The sequence below is a fragment of the Anser cygnoides genome, chromosome 9, assembly GCF_040182565.1.
Source record: "Anser cygnoides isolate HZ-2024a breed goose chromosome 9, Taihu_goose_T2T_genome, whole genome shotgun sequence".
Classification (NCBI taxonomy): Eukaryota; Metazoa; Chordata; class Aves; order Anseriformes; family Anatidae; genus Anser; species Anser cygnoides.
In genome coordinates this window covers 19,744,911-19,766,047 of record NC_089881.1, presented here as the reverse complement: position 1 = coordinate 19,766,047, position 21,137 = coordinate 19,744,911, and the positions used below count along the sequence as shown (strand labels likewise).

At 44.0% G+C, this 21,137-nt stretch overlaps 1 protein-coding gene across 5 annotated transcripts in view; it reads left to right on the top strand.

The window, feature by feature from the left end:
* The first annotated feature begins 232 nt into the window (after nt 1-232).
* Nucleotides 233-21,137, top strand: part of KCNMB2 (potassium calcium-activated channel subfamily M regulatory beta subunit 2) — a 129,999-nt gene continuing 109,094 nt past the window's right edge. For 3 of the 5 annotated variants that reach the window (XM_013174777.3, XM_013174776.3, XM_048059458.2), the window contains exon 1: nt 380-606. In XM_013174777.3, the coding sequence (XP_013030231.1) occupies nt 569-606 (38 nt within the window). In that variant the 5' untranslated portion in view covers nt 380-568. Of the gene's footprint in view, nt 607-21,137 lie in introns of all 5 variants that reach the window. The other 2 variants (XM_013174772.3, XM_048059457.2) reach the window with 2 other exon arrangements.

Below are 21,137 nucleotides of genomic sequence, written 5' to 3'. Positions count from 1 at the left end.
GGCTCTCTGGCCAGAAAGTCCCGTAGGCAGCTGTTTCAAATATCGCTCTGCTTCTACTGAGGATTTTTGAATTAAAAACAAAAAACTGAAGTATGGACAAATGCACCTTGTGATAACTGCTGCCTAGCACTATGCTTATAAAGTGGTCAGCTGAGTTTCTAGTTCATATTTCACTAATTTGCTTACTTGGTCCAAAAAAGGAAGACAAAAAATAATAATAATAAAAAAAAGCACACACACACACAAAACCACAAACAAACCAACCCCACATTCATTGTGCAGCTTATCTGAAGTCTACAAAAACAGCAAAGCATTGCTTGCAAGAAGGAAGAGAAGTTTGCAGCAAAATTGTTTTGTAGCAGATGTATCAATGGAAAAAGTTAGTAACTGGGAGTGTTCTCTCCTTCCCTGTCTCTCAGTTGCTATTAGTGCTGGTCTTTTGGGTGTAGCTTTCCTCTTGGGCTTCTGTGTTTGTTTTACGTATTGCTTTCCTCTTCCTTTTGGTCAGGAGCCTTTTTATGATCAGGCAAGATAATACTGAGCAGCGGCACCGAATCTGCAGGACAAAATGAGCCTTTGCTTTAAATATCCAAGAGACAAATGGAGGTAAGTAGAAACGACCAGATCAAGCTGTTTGGGTTGGGGGATTGCCGTCAGCTCATTATCTGGAGGTTGCTAATGACTAGTGCATTGGATTTGGTTTGTTGTGTTTCGGTTTCCCCTGCAATTTGACTGCAATGTTAAGAATTTAAAGTCTGGCTTGAAAATATACTGAAGTAGTGATTTCATTCAGGCCTTTGGTATAGATTACAGAGTTGGTTAGGATAGAAATCCTTTAAGCAGGGTTTACTAGGCCTTCATGGCAGACCTTAAGTACATTTGCCCTCTTCCTTTTTTCCCCATCTTGCAAAGCATCTCTGTATTTCTGATTCACAGCGCACACTATAGCTAATCAGAGGGTTTATCCTGCTCCTATTATCTTCTTGTATTTCATATATTATAGAGGTTGTATTTGCTCAGCTGTACTGAATCCTATTATGAAAGCAGGGTGCAGAGGGCAGTTTCTGGATGCACAATGAATCTCTGTAACTAATAAAATATAGCATTTGCTCTGCTGGAAATATCAATGTGAAGCCATAATGCTAGCACAGAGCTGACAGGGTAAGTGATCCCACTTCATAATCCTATAATGTTGATACAGTTTGGTGGTACCAGCATAAAAGAGATACTTAGAGCTAAGCTGGACTTTGAGATAAATTGAAAATGGTGTCTTTAAAAGGAAAACCATTCAATACAGGATTTGATGACATTCAGATCTTTTACCCATAGTGTGCCATATCAGGCAGTTGGGTAGGTGAAAAGAGTCTTGGTTATTGTGTTGTACAAAAGTGGCAAAGGTTTACCAGGAGAAAGGGGTTTGTATCCAAACAAGACTACTTGTGCATCAAGATCAGGCATTAAAAAAATATTCTTGATACCCCTTCTTTCTGTTTTCTAAATTATCTTTCAAGTATCTTGAAACTTACTGAGACGGAGGGTTTTTTCCATACTGTTCAACAAATACTTCTGAAAAATCACTCCTTGTCTGCAGACTGCTTCCAATGTCAAACCCCAAGTCACATTAGTTCTGCATGCACACTTACAGTATATTTTTGGTCTCCAACTGCATTATCATGATTTTTAGAGTTAGGTTTTCAGACTCAGCTGCCAAAAAAAGAAATCAATGTTATTTACTGTGCTCTCAGATGTGCACAAAGGTAGTTCATGTGTGAAAGAGTTCCCAAAATATTTTGTAGCATCTACACGCTTCCTAGATTAGTTTATTCTTGTCACATAGACCAGACACAACACTCCTCCGTGCTGTGATGTACAAGAAAGCAGAGCTGCATTTTGTTGAGTGAAGGATATGTAACTTAAGAGAGGACTTTAGCTCTGCAAAGGTCTTAGGACAAGGACAAGCCTTGAACTGGGACATCTGAATCACGTCTGGGTCAGTCACACCACCTCTGGCTGCTCTTGTTCACTTCCTGCCTGATCTCTCCCATGTAGACCCAAAAGTCCTTAAGGCAGGAACTTTGCCTTACTGGGTGTTCATACAGTGCTTCTGTGTCTTGCTGTTAGTTAGATAGCAGCATTGCACGGATGATAAATCAAATGTGCTGGCTTTATTCTTCCCTTTTCCACCGCAAAAAGTTCACTAAAGCGGATGGAAGTTTTTACACGGCAGTAGCAGACCTCAAATTATGACAGTCAATTCATCGGTTTCATGGAAACGCTGAGTTAAACTGCATTTATGTTGGCAAACCCATGCCCAGAGGGCTGAGTCACTCTGCTCGAAGCAGCAGCTATGGCTCCTTTGAACATTTGCTTTTTCAGAGTACAACCTTCCTCCTCCACCAAGGCCTCCAATATGCTTCTTGCTACAGAGGTTTGCTTTTTTTACGCTGCACTGAGACAGAGTCAGTCACACTTCCCAGCTACAAGCCTGGTATCCAGGGAAGAGAGAGAAAGCACTGTGTCAGGAACAAACACAGAAGGAAGACAGCTGAGTTATATTTATAATCTTGAACCACTGATGCATACAGAAACAGGGATGTACAATCATTACTAACCTATACAGTTATTTTCATAGCCTGATTTTAAACTCACTTACATGAGGGATTATTTCCACTGCTGTTCCAGTTTGTTTGTTTGTTTTTTAACACAACTTGAAATGCTGCCTCCAGCCTGTGTAAAATCTGAAGGAGCAGATTCTGGCCTCACAGAAATAACCTGCTGGTTATGCATGCGGTCAGCAAAGCCACGTGAGGTCCTGAGGGCGAGGTAGGACCAGCCACCCCCTGTCTCCTGAGCTCTCAGCTGGAGCACAGACCTTGGCTTTCTGCTGTGAGCAGTTACAAGTTCCTCTGCTTCTCACATTTTGCCCAAATTATTCTAGCTGGATTTCTAAAAGAGAAAGGCAGGATCTTGCTAATTGTAGAATCCAAAGTTTAAGAAAAATAATACAGAAAGAAAAGTACACAAAACAATATCCACCTGTTATATAAAAATAAGCTGAGAGTCAGTGGGGAATAAAGAAAAAGAAATACTACAGCAGCCAACTAGGAGAAAACAAACAAACAAACAGAAAAACAAACAGCATAACACAGGGAAATTAAAAATAAAATAGAACTACTTTGAAACCTCTAAACTGGAATACACCATTAGAGAAGAGGTGACCGGTCTCCTCAGAAATTATCAGAGTGGCATATTGAAGTCAGCAGGCAAATTTGAACATAGGATATATACATATATATATATATAATATAAAAATAAAAGGAAAAACTATTCTATAAATGCCTGAAATGTCAGAAAGTAAAATACTTTCAAAAGCAAAGCATTGGGAATGGGCAAAACCAGAATTTGAATATCTTCCATTCAGTTGAATTATCTACTAATCGATGCCAAATATTTGACAGCCATTTAAAATCATTTCTCAAGCTCATTAAAAAAAAGTTGCTTTCCCATCCCCTCAATTAGAGAAAAATCATCACATCTTTTTATGCTGAGAGTTAACTGATGTATGTCATGTCATATATCACTGCCTCTGCATCTGACAGGAATCAAAGCAGAGATTTTGAAAGGCAAGTGTCTTTGAACTGCAAATTATGCTTAACAAAGGAAGTGTTTCAGTTGTTGTTTCTTAATGAAATTTCTGCTTTTACATAAAAGATTTGTCTGACACTTTATTTCCTGGATGGTATGAAGCTATGCTGAAACCAGCAGTTATCTATTTATTTCTGATTATACTGTGGTGTTTAAAGAAGTGGAAAAAAATGTCCAATTTATTGCATATCCAAAACTTCTGGTAATTTATTGAGAACTACCGGCAACATTTATCTTCCAATAGATATTTTGTTCTTGATATGTGTGCAGACATTAAAAAGTATCTGAAAGTCTGGGGTCTTAGAGTTTTAGCTCAAGTTCTCTGTGCCCAAGAATTTCTGCTCATACTTTCATCTTTCCTGATTCCTTCTCCAGGGCCTCTTTCTAAAATGGGTTTAAAATACCCAGGCAAAGGCTTTACTCAACCAGATCTACACAAAAAAGAGCAATTACCAAACAGAAGGATAAGTCATAGGGAGAAAAAAAAAAATGCAACCCCTCAGAGCCTCAGATCTTGACTAGCCTCCTTCTTTAATTTTAATGCTTCTTAAGCCTGACCAGAAAGTGAAAATAAGATAGACTTTAGGAATCCTGGGTTAGGAAACAAGTAATATATATATTTGTTATTATATATATATATATACACACACACAGAGTACTGGCAACAGGGAATTTTAATTAGCAAGAGTTTTTTTGTATATTGACCTAACACTGCTAACATTGTTTTGCTTGATATGCAAGAGCGAAGAGATACTTCTTGCTTGGTCGCTGAAACCTTAATGCGTGCAGGTAGGAAAGCAGAGCATACAGTATGTAACAGGTTGGAGGGAAATATAGAAAACCAGCATCAGATTTGTTTTGGGATGATAAGTTCCAGCAGCTTTATTCAGTCACTGGAGAAACCTAGGTTGAGGGGATCCGACTATACCTTGTAAGTTAGGAAGCTTCAGGATAGGAAAATACTGGAATATGAGGCCACAAAAAGCCAAGCTGTTGTAGAGAGCTGCTAGTAAGTCAGGAATTGATGGTAAAACCTGCAGAACCTGATATGGGTAAGCAGCTTTTAGAAAGTTACTCTGTATCCCTGGAATCATGCAATTTCACGGTATTAAGCACAGCAGATCTAGAAATATATATTTTTTTAATAATACTCTGTGGTTTATATTCCATGAGCTGAAAAAGGGAATACCCATTTTGTGCGAGTTCCTCAGACTGTGTAAAACAGCATAGGTTCAAAAGGGTTGATTCTCATTTTCCTTAGAACTGCTCTAAAAAAGCTTTTTACATTCAGCCTGAGTGTAAATGGCAGTATGGCCTATTAACTAGCTTACACTTGCTCTTTTCCATTACCGGTTTGTTCCCCATCTTCCTGTGAATTATGTGGATTTGGAAAAAACGCTTAAAAGATTTTATGGCTAGTACAATTCAGAAACTGCATAGATGGTAACGTCCAAGAGTCGCTTGCTCTTCATCTCTAGCTGATAAGGCATTCAGAGATGCTGCCATGCAGCAGAGCCTGGGATTAGTTCTGAATTGCCTCTTCCACGTAAGCCTCTTCATGCTGTCTTATCTCGGCCATGTACAGACATTCATTACACCCACCTTGCACTTTACACAAGAATATTTAAGGGTTCAGCTAATTTGACTGGAATTAAGATGTGGACGTTTGATGTTAGAAACCGTCAATAATGTGCTGACACAATTACTCTAGCATTGACTAGTTTGGACACCGTAAGGGTGCCAGCTTGACAGCACTTTTTCCATGTTGTGCTGCCCTCCTGCCGTACCTGCCACTGTGTCATTTCCAGTGCAGCGACGTGGCTTTTCCCAGCTACAGCCCGGCACCAAAGCTGGTAAGGGGCAGTGGCACAGCATGCAGCCAGGGCACAGGGAGGTCTCGCCAAGGTCCTGCTGCTTGCAGACTGCCCTGTTGTCACAGTTCCTGACCCACCAGGACTGGAGAAGGGAAAGAAAAGGATGATGCACCAAACACAGGATGTAATTCACCATTGTATAGCCTAAACAGCCTCAGTGTATTGATTAAAGGAAGCGGCCATGAGTGCTGCCTGGCCGAGGTTGGAAGCAAACCTTCACATCCCCTTCACAGTGCATCCTCTCTTGGAGAATTGTAGGCTAATCACATTTGTTACAATTATGCTCTTAAAGGCAACCACATAAGTACATTAGTCCAAAAAAAATCTCATCTTGCCAAAAATTTACCCATGCAGATTACTACTAACAACCTCACAGGCAGAAATTAGCATGTGTTTCCCATTTTCCAGTGCTAAGATCTGCGCGTCTCCAAAGGATCTGCATGTTTCCTTGGAGCATTAGCAAACCACACAGATATTTCAGCAGTGAATGTTTTCTACATCAGATCAACCTCACAGAGAGAACCTATTAGCTGTTCGGCTATTAGCACATCTTTTACTCTTTAAGTGCTTGTGGGTAAATCTGGAATCTCCCCTTATTGATGATTGTTGAGAACAGGTTAGAGAAACGAGAGGGAATTAGCAAAGGTAAAGCTGACTGTGCCCTAGGGCAACAGATGGACCAGGTGACTTTAAGGGGTTCCCAGGCTCCATTTTCTATGATTTCTGTAATTTGATGCTTCTGTTTCACTGACTAGACAGCTGGCCCTCTATTAGTAGACAAGTAACAGCAGCGATGCAGGGTGGTTTAGATGCAGCCAGTTTGGAGTGTTTGCTTTTGCTTTATGAGCAGTCATCCTGCTCTGGTGGGGAGCTAACAGGCTACGTGCACAGCTGCTCTTTGTGTTTTCAGACATCTGAAAAGCTGAAATCTTCCCAGCAAAAGAAAGGTTGCGCATGCAAACACTAGCCATATTACAGCTTTTTGGAAAATACCCAGTTTTCCACAACTGCCTGCGATACCATTTCAGTGACATGTATTCCTCCACTGCATAGATACTGTTATTCCGACTTGAACTTTTAATTGGGGAACAGACTGCATCTGTATGTTAGGAGGCAGAAGTTCTGAAAAACAGAACAAACATTAACAGTTGTGGGCCTTACTCGCCAGATGGGCCCCCAAAACCGTGATGTCTTATGAAAGGCCAGTATTGGCGTATTCAAATGTAACCCAGGGTAATTAAATTAATCTGGAATATCTGACAGTATCCTGGCCCTGTCTGTTTCTTGTCTACTTGGGTCACCAGTTTCAGGTACGTGGGTCATTTGGAAACGATGCAGCACTTGGCTGTGTGTTACTGGGAGAACTGGGAGAAGGAAGGGCCTTGCCATGCTGGAGAGGTAACAGCATCGATTCTGCTCTCACCTGCGTTGGGTGAAGTTGGTCACAGCGGCAGGCCCCACTGACTTCAGTGGGAGGGGAATGGCAACACTTGCAAACACTTAATTATGATTTGTGCAGCCTCGCAAACCACTCTTGCAAAGGGAACGCCTGCCTGCCACTGTCAGTTCTGAGAGGCACCAGCTTTGAACTGGGTAGCTCAGGAGTGCATCAACATCTTCCCATCGTAGCACAGCTTGGGTTTCTACCCATTTTACCAGACTGAACTTCATGCTACTGCCATAGTCAGCCTCAAACCCACGTATGTTAGCCAACTAAACACTTAAATATCCAAAAAGTTTAATATTTTCCAGTTCATTAACTGAGTACCTAAACATCGTGGGGACAGATTTGCCACAGCTCCAGATCTAGTCCTGAAAATACAGGTCCTGCTGCATCTGCTCCAGGTGCTCTGAAATTACCGTGTTCCTGTCCTGTTAAACATCCCAATTTCATATTCCTTTTTGCAGATTTTCTATTCTTTTTAGCAGACATACAACTGGTTTCAGTTTCCCTGAATCCTGTGTATTACACATGCATTCAACACTTTCAAGAGTTTTGCTAAGAGATTGAAAGACCTGGATTTAGAGCTGTCACAAAGCAAATAATCTGGAAAACATGCCTGTATTTGAGCAAGAAGAGCCAAGGCCTCACGTAGCAAGAGGACTTTCATCTTCTTGCAGAAGTCTTTCTCCAAATTTGTAATCACAAATGTACGCACAGGGAAACTTGAGATTTATCCAAGTCATAAAATGCCTGGATTTTAATTCTTTCACTGCTAGGAAATACGTACAACTGCTTGCATTATTTCAGAGTTTTGTTGTTGCTGTTGGCTTTTTTTTTTCCCTTTTCTTTTCTAATCACTTTCTGGTCTCTTTTAAAAATACATTTCTTGAAAGGCTCCTATTTTTGTACATTAGGCGTTGTAATAAATTGAAACCGATGAATGCAATTCGGTTCAGATTCACGTGTTGAGTCATGAGTCCTTCTCGAGTACTCGTACTGGAGAGCAATAGGCAAAGCATGTCCATGTAAGGGGATTGGCAATAGCTTTGGAAATAGCTGTCCTCCTTCCCAGTCCGCACTCATGAGCCACATTTCCAACTCCCCCCCCCCCTTTTTTTTTTAATAAAAGCAAATAAAAACTTTGTCTTTAGGCATCAGATATTGTCTCTGTAACAATCTCTGTATCAGTTTTATTCCATAGGATGTTAAGGGAGGCTTTGAAATTTGTTATAACCTTGGTGGCCTGAGCCTTACACCGTTAAGATTCATGGCAGTACGAGAAGTTCCTTTTTTCTCTTTCATCTTTTTCAGTCAACACTAACTGAACAAAGCCAAACAAGCGGTTTGCACAGTTGTCATCCATCATATACCTACTCTTTTATTATACCCATGCAGCATGTTAAAAATCAATGCTAATATCTTGTCAGTTATTATTAAACTGTTTTTCAATGCTCTAAATCTCCAGAATGCCCGAGCTGACGAGGTGATCGGAGCCAAACCATTCCCAGCGCTGCTGGCTCAGAAGCACGCTGCCCTCCCGGGTCCCGGCGTGCCTGCCCCAGCCCCCAGCTGCCACCATGCCCCCACCCTGCCCTCAGCTCTGCTGCTTTGCTCCTGCCCACTTTGAAGAGTTCACTTTGCTGGCTGCAGCACATGTCTGACTTGCCTTTTGCCTCCTTTTACCCAAAGTATATGCTTTCATGTAACTGCGTGAGCTGTACTGCCCCAGGGAACCAGCTAGGGACTGCTTTTTGCTGCTTTCGCTGCGTGTGTGAGCTTTGCAGTCCTATCACCAAGCCAGTTAGAGACGTGCCTGGTTTCTTCCCCAGTGTGTTAGTACGGTGTACCTTATCATGCGTTTTGTTAAGCCAAAGGTGTGACAGGGATCTTAGGAGGTGCCAGGCACAAGCACAGATCCAGATCCTTGTGTAACGGTGAAGCAGTGCTTGGGCAGGACAGGTTTTCAGATTTCAATGGCCTCTTGTATTTCCAGGTCCTAGCCAGGAAAATGTGTTGAAAAACCATTGGAAACAATTTATAATCTAATTCTGTGGACTTGAATAGTTCAAGTAAACATTTGAGCACGTTTGTTAAGGGAAACAAACTGCCATTCGGAGCAGCTGGAGGTTTAACCATCCCCAGAGCAAAGTCCATCAAACCTAGAGATGTGGCAAACCACCAGACAGCTGCACGTGTGTCATTTTGATGGTCACACAGGAATGCCCTCTGGGCAGGAGAGGATTTATGAACACTCTCTGAAACCCCCAATGTCTCATTTCTGAGCTTCCCATGGCAGTATATTTCTTCTTCCATTTTCACTTTGCTCTTAAAGCTTCACTCTCCATTTAAACCCTCTAAGGAAACTCCCTGCAAGATAGATGTACATTACCCTTTCAGGAGAAAGCGAACCTCTTAAAAAAAAAAAAAGAAGAAATCTAATAATGTCCCTCATGTCTCTCTCTCTCTTTCTCCCATCTTCTCTAAATATTAGTTCAGAAAACAGCTTTCACTTATAGCAATTTCACTGCCATAATCCAGACAGTATGGATTATTTTTGCAGTGACAGCCTAATGCTAATTTGCAGGAGTAGAAGGCAATTTGCTATCCTAACGAATTACTTTTGTCCTTGGATGAAACTGACAGCAAAGACAGTGCCCCTGGTTAATTGGAACCACTAGATAGATATCCATAATGTTCTATATGTGAAGCCCAGTGTTGGAGACGTTATTAACATTCAATTTAACTCCTACGGAATTAGAACTAAAGCATTATACTAATTTCTAAGCGGAAACCTCCTTGGAAATAGCTTGATGCACTGTTTTGAAAGATGTCAAAAGATCACGTCTTTGTAATGACCAGGGAGATGCAGACCCAACACAACTGGCTGCACACCTGATTCTTCTCAGAGCTGCCCATCACAGATAGCTGTATACAGCACATATTAAGCTAATAAAAATAAATACATATTTTTTAAAATCACAAAACCACTTCATTCACTGATTGTGGGATACCAATGTATCATGGGGCCTAAATTCAAGTCCAGCCATGTAACATAAAAAGCCAGTGTGTGAAGTACGAGATTTGGTGGACACTTCCCCTAACTACACTGCCACTTAGGAACCCTGAGCGTCCAGACCCTTCGAAGCCCACTTGCTTATGTTAATGCATGCAACACTGCTGCCGGTCCGGATACCTGGTCATGAAGCTAGGAGTGCTTAGAGCTGCACAGATAATCCCTGCCTGCCAGAAGGAAGGTAACACTTGGAAAAAAATCCTCTTCAAGCCATGGTATGATAAGAGTGCCACCCACCGAGCCTGTCCGACGGCTAATCAGCGGGGGCACAGGGAGCAGGACCGGGGCATGGAGACAGGACAGCAGGAGAGCTGTACCACACACAGCTCCGCCAAGGCTGGAAGTGCAGCTCTGCTCGTCATACTCTGCCCAGGACCAAACAAACTCTTCCCTGCCCACGAACGGTGGAGCTTGGCCAACAGCAAGCAGCGCTGCCTGCAGATCTAAGCCAACACGTGAAAGCACACCTGCCAACATATTTGCATGAATTGTTGTACCCACAGCTGAGTTCAGTACAAATACTATTTGTTGAGGACAGAAAATGATTAGCATCTAGCAACTGGCTCTTGGTAGAGTCACCTTCAGACTAGTCAAGTGCAGTCCTACTTAATCTGCCTGTGTTTCCAGAGCGCTGATCACCATGTATCTTTGCATCGCTGCCATCCATCACGCTACCAGTTTCTCATCTAAATACTGCCAGCAGCACTGTGAGTAGCTCAGCTCTGACACTCCCTCCTTCTCCCTCTGCATCTTATTATTTAAGTTGCTGCTGGCAAAGAAAAGGAAAGTGGCTGTGTCCACAGTGACATTAGCAGAACTGGCAGCTTAATCAATGCCGATCCGTCCCCCCTCACCAATGCTTCTCTGCTGCTCCTTTTTGAGGCAGAAGAGCCCTGTAAAATCACCACTGTACCCAGTCAGTCAGAAATACTGCATATTTTCCAGAAAGCCTTCGGTACCCTGACTGCTGCCAACTGTACATGCTATGTCCCCCTTTGTCACCCGAGGTCCCCCAAGTGGAGCCACTGCCAGGACTCCCTGAGCACACACTGCTCTCTTGGTCAGCAGGAGCATCTCTGGCAGCAGGCAGGCAGATCGGGGGACTCTTCTGCTCCCGCAGGTTAGTCATGGGGCAAATAGGATTACAAGAGCACCAAAGGCAAAGGAGGCCACCAAAAAGGCTGGGTGCAACCAAAGAAACTTGTTGAAAAGTTTTCCAAAGCCTTGGAAGCTGGGAAGTTTGTGAATAGTCCCCAGTCTCTCCCATTCCAACAAACCATGGCTTTCAGTTTGAAAAGGAGCAGACAGACCTCCGCTAGCGATACAGCACTGCTCGCTCGTTGCCACCAGTCCATCGCTGAGCAAGAGCACAGACTCTGGAGGGGGGCAGAGCTGCAGATATTTCCTAACGTGCACTGCAGGGGATTCACCAGGACATGATACTCCTGGACTCCAGGACCCTCGCTAAGTCAGGCAGCCCTGGCAGGCAGGCACGTGTGCGGGTACAGGGCAGCTGCTGCCCCTATAGCCATCATTCTTCCAGTGCACCACAGCGTGCTTCTCTGACACTACCTTCTTTGCAAAATAAAGTCAAGGAGCATTTAGGTACCATGCTGTGCAGGTTTCCCTAATGTGTTACTGCATTTCAGGGGGAGCAGTTCCATCTGGTCGATATTCCCACTGTTGTAGCTGCAGGGAGCGGGTTGTTTAGCATCTCTAGATCACAGTGATATGAGCCTAATCAACTCTGTCTCAATTTTCAGATCTCACTGAAAAGCATTCCTTGTCAGTACTGCTTAATTTTCCTCTTCCATTAAGCTATTATTTAATTCACTGGCAGTAGCTAGCACTGACAGGCAACAAACACAGTTCGTAGGGCTGATCTAGGCCACACTCTGAAGCTGAAGGACTCTGATCCTAATGGTCACACAAGTTTGGACAAAGAGCTGTGTCCCAGTTTCCCCATCTTTAACATAAGAATGATGTTTCTGCTCCCAAGGGAGGCTGGAATGAGTATACCCTAGAAATACTCAACGCTAAACACTGCTACCAGTCTAGTTATCATTTTTATAGTGTAATGGCTTGCACCAGTAAGAGAGTAGAGGACAGCCTTATAGTTATGGGGTGGAATGGAGTATGGGAGATCCAACCTCAGTTCCTGGCTCGTACGCAGGTAACAGGAGAGACCCTAGCCAAGGTCTGGGCTTCAAGCCTCCCCCTCTAGTACGGGAAATAGAACTTTTCCCTCTTGGGAAATTCTTATTTGTGTTTGCAAAGATACTTGTTACTGTCATTTTTGAACTGTACAAGTAGCTATTCATTTTAGTATGGATTCAGTTTATAAATAAAGGACAAGAAGGAATAACTGCAATTATGGGAAGCTTTGCAATACTCAATCAACATCTGTTTTCTTGTTATTTAATGAATTATTGCACACCAAAATTAATTCAACAAGGGAAAAGGCTTTCACAGCCAATGCTGACTTCAGTGACTTCAACAGTTATTCACAACATCGAGCGAGACAGCAATTACTTTTGCCCCTTTCACTGCAAATAAGGAGAGCGCCATCAGACCCAATACCTACTACAAAAATCAAACAAGATTACTTACAGTCTGGAAAACAAACCACATGCTTTGTGGATTTTCTTGTTAGCGTAGTTTCTAGACAAGCATCACTACCAAAGTTCAAAGCGTTAAAGCGGTGCCACGCCTGATATAGCAGCATCTCCACGCAAGTTTTGAAGGAACACACAGAAGTCCAAGGAGGGCAATTATTGTCAAGTGCTGTGTGCAGGCAGAGTCTGTCCCACCGCCTCCCCTGCCCACCAGCTGCTCTCCGTGGCCGCCCCGATGTGCCTATGAAATCCTGCTTCACATGCTGTGTTTTGCTTTTTTCTGCATTTCCTGAGCAAATGCTCAAGCAGCTCGTCTCCATGAAGCATCTGGCGAGTGGAGCTCTGTGGGGCCCTTGTCTTGCAGCAGTTCTCCCCGCGTGGCGCACACACACACTTCTGGCCTTATGGTCGGTGGCTGACCAACTGGTGCAAATCGAATTCTGTGGAGTTACACTGAGACAGACCAGCTGGCTAGCTGGCCTTATCGATTTTCATAGCTCTTGATCCCCTGCACGCTCATATCAATTTATTGGCATTTGTAAAGTTACTCCCAGATCTGGCGTCCCTGCAGACCAGTGCCTAGGCCTGCCCAGACCATGCTTTTATTGCAATTATACAACTCTTTCCGCTGGGAACATCTTCCCTCAACCCTCTTCTTCTTCCATCTAGACAAATTTTTGATCTAGATTACAGGGTATTTCTTAAACGGGTTAAGAATATCTGGAGTAACAAAGATGCTCAGCAGGATGCCAGCTGTACGCTGGCACTTTAGGTACAGTGGTAAGGAGAGCTTTGTTACAACAGAATGTGCCTTTGGGGAACTGGATAGGCAAGAAGACTATGGTTTGAGCTATGTCTCCTCTCCCAGAAGGAGAGGACCAGTGACAGAGCCCAGGGTCCTGTGGGAGAAGAGCTAATCATGGAGAGGGAATCAAGGCCTCATTCTACAAGTTTATCCTTCTGAAAGTTTGGAACAGAGATAAACCCTTCCCTGCATTATGCTGCCCTCTGGAGCAAGACAGAGGGCTCCCGATGGTACTGTTCAAGCAGGAGAGCAATCAATAGTCTCAGGTCTGCCTCTACATTACTGTTGTTTCCAAAACATTTTCCTTGCACAGAGTCTTATTCGTGAGTATTAATGATAAAATTGCTTGCTGATGTGCTTTAACTACAAAGCTAATCACGGTAGCCTGCTTGGCTCCACACACCACTTCCTGCTGGAATATCAGGCTTTGATTAAAGAAAGAGAAATTTGTAGATTTACATGATGTTGCTGCTCATCACATGAGAGCAAGGTGACTTGGATGTACTCCTTCAATAACCACACCTAAATACTCAAGCATAACCCCGCTGCATTCAGCCTTCCCCAGGGCCCTCTGTGGCCAAAAGATTTTTGTCAAGGTGGTGAGGGGCTGCCAAAAGTACCCAGGGAGACTAGCTGATGATTCAGTATGGCCCCAGGAGTAAGAAATGTTCTCTGCTTAATTGGGGTGGTGACCAGCACATTATGAACCTGGAAATGAAAATGTAATCACCATTACAAGCACCGACATCTAAAGGCACTACCTTTCAGCTCTCCAGGACCGGTGAGAACAGTGATGAATTAGCTTGCTAGCTTGATGGTGGCAGGGTACGGTGAAAAAGACTAAGTTTCCAAAATACCTGCATTGCATAACAGCTTTTGTGTAGAGTATAACCACAGCTTGCATAAGCTGAAGGTAATGGGAAATGAAGGAAAGTGAAAAAGGGTGAAAGAAAGCACCTGGTTGTAAGGAATGGGTAAAAGAGCGAGGTGACTCTGGCATTGCAGTGGTGAGGGACTTGTCTCACTTGTGAAAATTATTTTCGTTCTCCTTTCTCTCTGGTTATGTCTCTATTGTCTGTTTGCCCGTTTTATTCCAGGACTGTCTTCTAATAAGTATTTATACATTCAAAGATCTTGTGCAAAGACAATATAAGCTGCACCTCCTAAACATCAGTATAACAGCATTAGAAACACCTGCCGCCAGCCACAGAGGGAGAACCCTGGTTGAAAAGGAAGCATCACAGAACAGAGACCCTGTCTTAAGGGATGTTTTTGTCCTTAGTTGTGTTCTGTCTATGCAAGGGTCAGGCCTACCTTAAAATATGATCAATAGGAAGGGTTGGAAAAACAAATTGCACACAAAATGCTGCTCTGCTCCAGTTTGTTTCAGTCTACAGATGTATTGCCCATCTGTCCCACGCACAGCCCTGCCATCAGCTCGGCTTTGACTATAGCCCTCTCTGCCAGCTACTGCAGGAGCTGTGCAACTCAGGAACGGCTCAGCCCACAGGATTAGAGGATGAACCCACTGTTGGCCTGAGCAGAAATAGGCACAGGCAAGGTGAGGTCTTTGTGTACTCATCAACTTTCCTAATAAACAGACTGAGTTTCATCCTTATTCTCTTATCCCTGTCTCATTTTCCCCAGCAGACATGTAACATGGCTCTAGTTGCATACAGCCCTCTCATCTCCTTGTCTAAATGTTTGACACCTATTTCCTTGTCCAGAAAGTAATTGCAACCTTAAACCTCAGCCACGTGCCCCATCCTCTTGTGAAGGGTTGGCCTGACCTGACTCCCCTCCAATCTCCTCTTGTCCTCCTGATTTCCACCCCTTTGCTCACAGCTTCCCCGCCTCATCCCAGAGTGAAAACAAGCATCTCTCCAAGGCAGACTGACCTTCACAGCTATATTAATAAGGGAATTAAGACTAATTGGAGGAAGTGGTGTTGCCTCCATACATAGCATTATACTAAATTGCTGCACCTATTTCTAGCATACATATTTTCTCATGAATGCTTAAATACCAAAGCCAGTTCAGAGCCGTAGTAATGGCAAAAATGCTGTAGAGGACAAATCTGTTTCTCAGCTTATCCAACTGCTAGAGTTAGATAGAGCAATGAATTAATTCGAATACAAAAGTAGTTCTATGAGGAGAAAATATCAGTCATAAAGAACTGTTTAATCTTTCAGGAAAAGGTGTCTGGAAAAACGTCTGGAAAAGGTGTTTGAAAGCAGCCAGCTGAGCTGCAGTCAACAACAAGGGTGACTTCTTCTAGTGACTATCAATGCCAGTATCGATGGCAGATTTCTTGACCAGAACAGGGTCAGATGACATTCGTGACCCCCCAGAAGTTTTAACTCTATTCTATCAGGATCTTCTGACACACAAAAAGAAGCTTTACTTGGAAAAAGCTCTACCCTTACAGTGAGAGGGATTACTTGGTGATAAGGCATGGTCTCTATCCCACACGGGGCAGAACTATTCTCAGTTTCTTCCCACAGCAACTTGCCCCTGCCCATCCTGGTGCTGCCTTGGGGCAGAGTGGCAGAGGCAGGCGGGAGGACAGAGGAGGCTCAGGGGGGGGGAAGCAGGGGGTCTGGTAGGGCAGGAGGGGTGCAGGTACTGCCAACAGGGCTCCCTCTGCAATAGCAGGATGAGCAAGCACACCTAACCACAAAATGGCCGACCTGCCCCGTTCCCCAGCCTCCTGGGGAAGGCGGGCTGCCCAGCCACGGCAGGCCGCACCAAGCTGGACCAGGACTGTGAGACTCAGGAAGGTTGGGCTCGCCCTGCCTTCATCCCCAAATCCTCTGTGATGCTGGGAAAACTGCACTCTGTCCTCAAGCCCCAGAGTTTTGCAGGCCCTCACTGGGACCCCCCTTTCTCCTGCCACCCTCCCGCAGCACCCAGCTGCGGGCCCCTCGCCGCGGCCTCTAGGTGCTGCTCTGCCACCGCCGTGGGCAGGCGCGGCGAGGAGGGGGCGCGCTGCCTTCCCCCACTGTGGGAGGAAATAACAGCGCTCCTCACCCCCAGAAAGGGCATTTTTAAAGCATCTCGGTCGCCCTTGTGTAAACCAACACAAAGGGCGAGGGCATCCAGCCGTAGCTGACTGTTTTCTGCAGGGATTGCAGCAGAGGGAATCAGCCCGAGCGGCGCAGTCTGCGTCACGTTTTGAGTCTGCGACAGCTGTAGCTTAGCTTTTCATGCTTCCAAAGAAAAAGGAGGTTAAACTGAGTTAATGGCATTGTCATGATAGGAGTTAACCCTGGTAGGTCAAGAGCAAAGATACAGGTGATTTGTCTGTCAGAGAAGGAAAGCAGTAATGCACAGGGGGCTGATTCTTGAAGGCAAGGCTTAAAGCTTCAGGCATTAACAGATTAACATTTTGCATAATTAGGCAATTAGACATTGATCGCTATCAAAAAGCATACTATGGACACCATCAGTTTATCACCATGCCCCGACCAGTGATGGATAATTTGAACACGTACCAGAAACCCTATTAGTTGCCTCTCCACTAGGAACTTTGCTCAGACATTTGGCAAAGCTGTGTCTCATCTGCCGCTTCGTTAATGAGTGGCAAACATTGCCTTGTTTCCAGGGGGCAACCTGCTGAACACAGCCACTGACTGCTCCCATTGCCTGCACACAGCTGCCGTGAGCCTACAATTTTGGTGGGTTCCCACACAAAAGTGCATTTTGCAGCACGTTCCCTCCAAACTATTTCAGAGCTACGCTGTTAACCTGCCTTTTGCCAGCCACCTTCATTCCTCTGTGGTTTCGCAGAGCAAACTCTTCCTGTTTGAGTGGATACACAGCCTCCGGGCAAAACTATCAGCAAAGTACAGTTTCCCAAGTGCTAAGCAGGGAAAGGCATCTAGGTAATCCATCCTGATGCTGGAGGTATTACTGCCAGCAGAGATATAAGGCCCCCACCATATCATGCTGTCCCTAGGTGGGTATTGCTGCAACGACTCACCCAGCTGCCACCGCTGCCCAGGTCCTGGTGAATAGACAGACAGGTTTCCAAAAGATGATTTTGTATGGAACCAATTTTGACTTCTTACTTGTTTATCCAAACCCTTGCACTTCCCCCTGTGCGCACATGCATACACCACAGCTTTCTTGCGTTGGGAATTGGAACATTATTTCTGATTTTTATGGTATTTGTTGATATTGCTGCAGGCATTTGGGTTTTGAGTGAAGAGAAGAGAAGGTAGTGTATGCTCTTCAATACTGGCATATGCATGCATCTGTGTGCATGTTCTACATTTAATGCAGTGTCACTAGTACCCGGTATTTTGCTGCTGGAAAAAGAGTGGGTACCACGCATGTCTTCAGCGCTGCAAGCATCATCTCTTGCCCTGTTTTACAAGGCCTCCTGTAATTAGGTTTTATGTGAGAGCTCAGAGGCCGTTTTCTGTGTCAGACAATGCCTCAGCAAATTTTGGCTAAAGATCGAGGATTAGTATCAACGGGAATGAAGCCAGAATTTATAACAGAAGCACAGATTTTATTTTTCACTGAATTGAATCTTAACAAGATATCAGTGGGTGTGATAATTGACTTGTTGGATGAAATATGTTTTAATCATGTCATTTGTTCCAAAACACTGTTTCTAGTATTTTCTCTATGGGTTGATTTATTAATACCACCTTGCAAACTGAGAAACTGGGGCTTTTCCCTTCCAGCCTTTAACATGGATGAAGTGCTGTGTTTGGGATTACTAACTCAGACTCATTGTAATCTTCCCTAAAACACAGAGATAATTATCTGCTTTTATTGCAGCAGATGCTCTTGCAAGGCCTCCTGTAACTCTGTGTTACCTGGGGCCAGCATACCACGAGCTACATCATGCTGTCAGGGGTAAGGGCTGTTCTGCAAGCTGAGGCTGCCCTCCTCCAAGTGTCAGGGGCTGAGAACCAACACTGCAGAGTCCAGCAAAGGAAAACCTGCTCATAGGTGAGTACAGGTTCTCCATAGCTGGAAAACACTTCCAGTTAAAAGTACAGTCATTGCTAAAAATGGATTCAGGTCAGCTTTTTCAGTGCTTTCTCTCAGATAGGATATTCAGCAAGTTGTCCTAGTCTCCAAGTGCGCTTTCTCTACCCAGTATGGAGAGGCTGTTTCCTTAATCAAGAGTCACCTCGTGTCAGCTGTCTTCCTGGCCCCTTTCCTCTCCTGGATTTACTTTCTATTTAGTTGATCCTTAAAAATTCTTCTCAACATAAAAATCAAACAGTTGCTACCATCACAGGGTGATGTTTATGTCCATCTTAGAGACAGCTGCACCTTCCTTCCCCCCTGCCCCTTCTCCCTTCCTTTTCACTCTCTCCAACTAGCTCCGTAGCCTCACACAACACCCAAGTTCAGTTTAGAACTAGGGAAAGAGGTCAAATAACACAGTCATTGTTAGTAAGACAAACTCCTCATTTTCTGAGGATAGAGATTACGTTTAGCACTGGGAGGAACCTTTACTGCAGATGTGTAGGAGGCTGAGATACGCACTACAGGTATTTTAGGCTTCTCAGAGGCCTTTCAGGATCCCACATTAGCATTCTCACCACCCCAATCTACCAACACTGGCCTAAACCAGACACTGTGCCACCCCTGAGTCACAGACATTTTCTGTCAAATACCTGAGATTTGTACGTACCTAATGTTGGTGCATAATATTTATGCTTAGGCATGTTTTCTTATAAATTATTTCTTAGAAATAAAGCACTAACAAATGGGAATTACAATGAAATGAGACAGCAGTGATAATACCATTTGATGTATTTGGAGCAATGATTGGGTTAGATCAGATAATGAAGGTGTAAAATAGATAAACACTGGCATCTCTAATATTCATAATAAATTCTAAGACATTGAAAAGACTTCATGATATCAACAAATAACAATTCATAACACTAATGACAACAACCTCATACAAAAAGTGATATTTAGAGTGCTAGTCATTAAAGCATAGTGTCCCAAAATGCAGAAACCATCACAGGACTGTATAAAACTGATCCATCCAACACGTAAAACAATCAGAACAGTTCTTGTCCTCAGCTTCTCGGCTCTGTATCTCACACGACACCTTTTGCGGTTTTGGTTTCATCTTCAACATGTGCAATGGGGGTGACCACTGCTAATGAGAAGAGTGACTTTAATACCCACTGCTTTAGCATTAGCAAATACTGTACCGGTTCTTCTACCTGACAGAGAAAAATTTGCTATAGCAAACTGTTTTATGCTGCCTATAAGTCACCCAGTTTATAATGAGGGAAAAAGAAGGAAAAACATACTCTGTACCAAAGCCACAGGAAAGGGTCTGAAGCACCATCCGTGGGGTGACGTTGCTGCTGGTAATGCCCAGGGTCACTTTCCACCCTCTCTCACCCAACATACATGTCCCATGATGGAAGCAGCAGGGGTGACTGGGGTATATGGCGGAAAACTACAGCATGGGCCCTTTGGGGTGGCAGCCTCACAGGGCTACCCCATAGCTGCACCCACCTCTACTGCTCTGCAACTTGGTTCACACTCCAAGTGCAGCCCTGTCAAAGCGAGAGGGGTAGGCGTCTCCTTTACCAACTGATTCTCGCTTCTGAATTCACCACGAGGACAAAAATCAAACCCAGCAACAAACCTGCTGAGGCCAAACAGCCCCCAGATTAGCAATATGTTGTAATAAGCCATGAGAGCTCTGCGGGGTCTGGATGTCACTGGGGATAAGGAGCAGCGGCGTGACACCAGATATCTGTCAGCATTAGCAGACTAATAATGTCTCACAGAAGGTAGGGCTGTGACTTCTCCTTCAGGATTTCCTCATCATCTCACAGCTAGGAAGCCAAGGCATAATAACCGTGTTTGTACAAGAGATTCCTTTAGCCATAAGATCATGTTCCAGCAACAGCTGCCCCTGTGAGAGGCACTTGCACCGCATCCCAACTTAATGCCATGAAACCAGACCCCGCCACAAGCTGGGTTTCATCAGCCCCCCTCCCCTTCAAAGAGCAGACAAAATATACTCTGCTGTCACACTGAGCTTAGCCTTGCAGCAGATGTGGTATGTTTGCAAGTGATAGCCATTCCTGTCACTGGTTGTCATATATTGAAATTAATTTCTCAGACAAAAATCTGCTTTATTGGAAATGAAAATGGGCGGCAGCCACATCACCACGAGCACAAGCGTGTGGCCAGCAGGGCAGCCACAATATTTGTGATAAAAACAGCCTTCCCCACTGTTCCCTTCCCCCCATGTAATAACTTAGTTATATTGCCATCTTTCCAAGACAACTAAATGCACACATTTTTCTTTTTGCAGTTGACTGCTGCAGAGCGGCTATGCTTGAGAAAATTAATTTTTATCATTTTAATCATCTAATCTTCATAAACCTTTTAACACAAAAACAAAAACTACTTAATGCGCAGCAAGATAATTAATATTGAAAATAGACTCGGCAGGGGAACTGTAGTACCTGCTGCCTTGCATTAGGCTCTCAGAATAATGAATTAGCCAGGAGCTTTAGGTAAGGCTGTGAGAACAACATAAACAATACCAACACAGGCACTGCATCCATTCGCTTTCCATATATCACAGCAAGTACCTACGTAGAGTGATGATAGCCCACCATTAAGAGTACCTTCACCGATGTCCCTGCTGAAGCCGTAGTAACTCTTTCCAAAA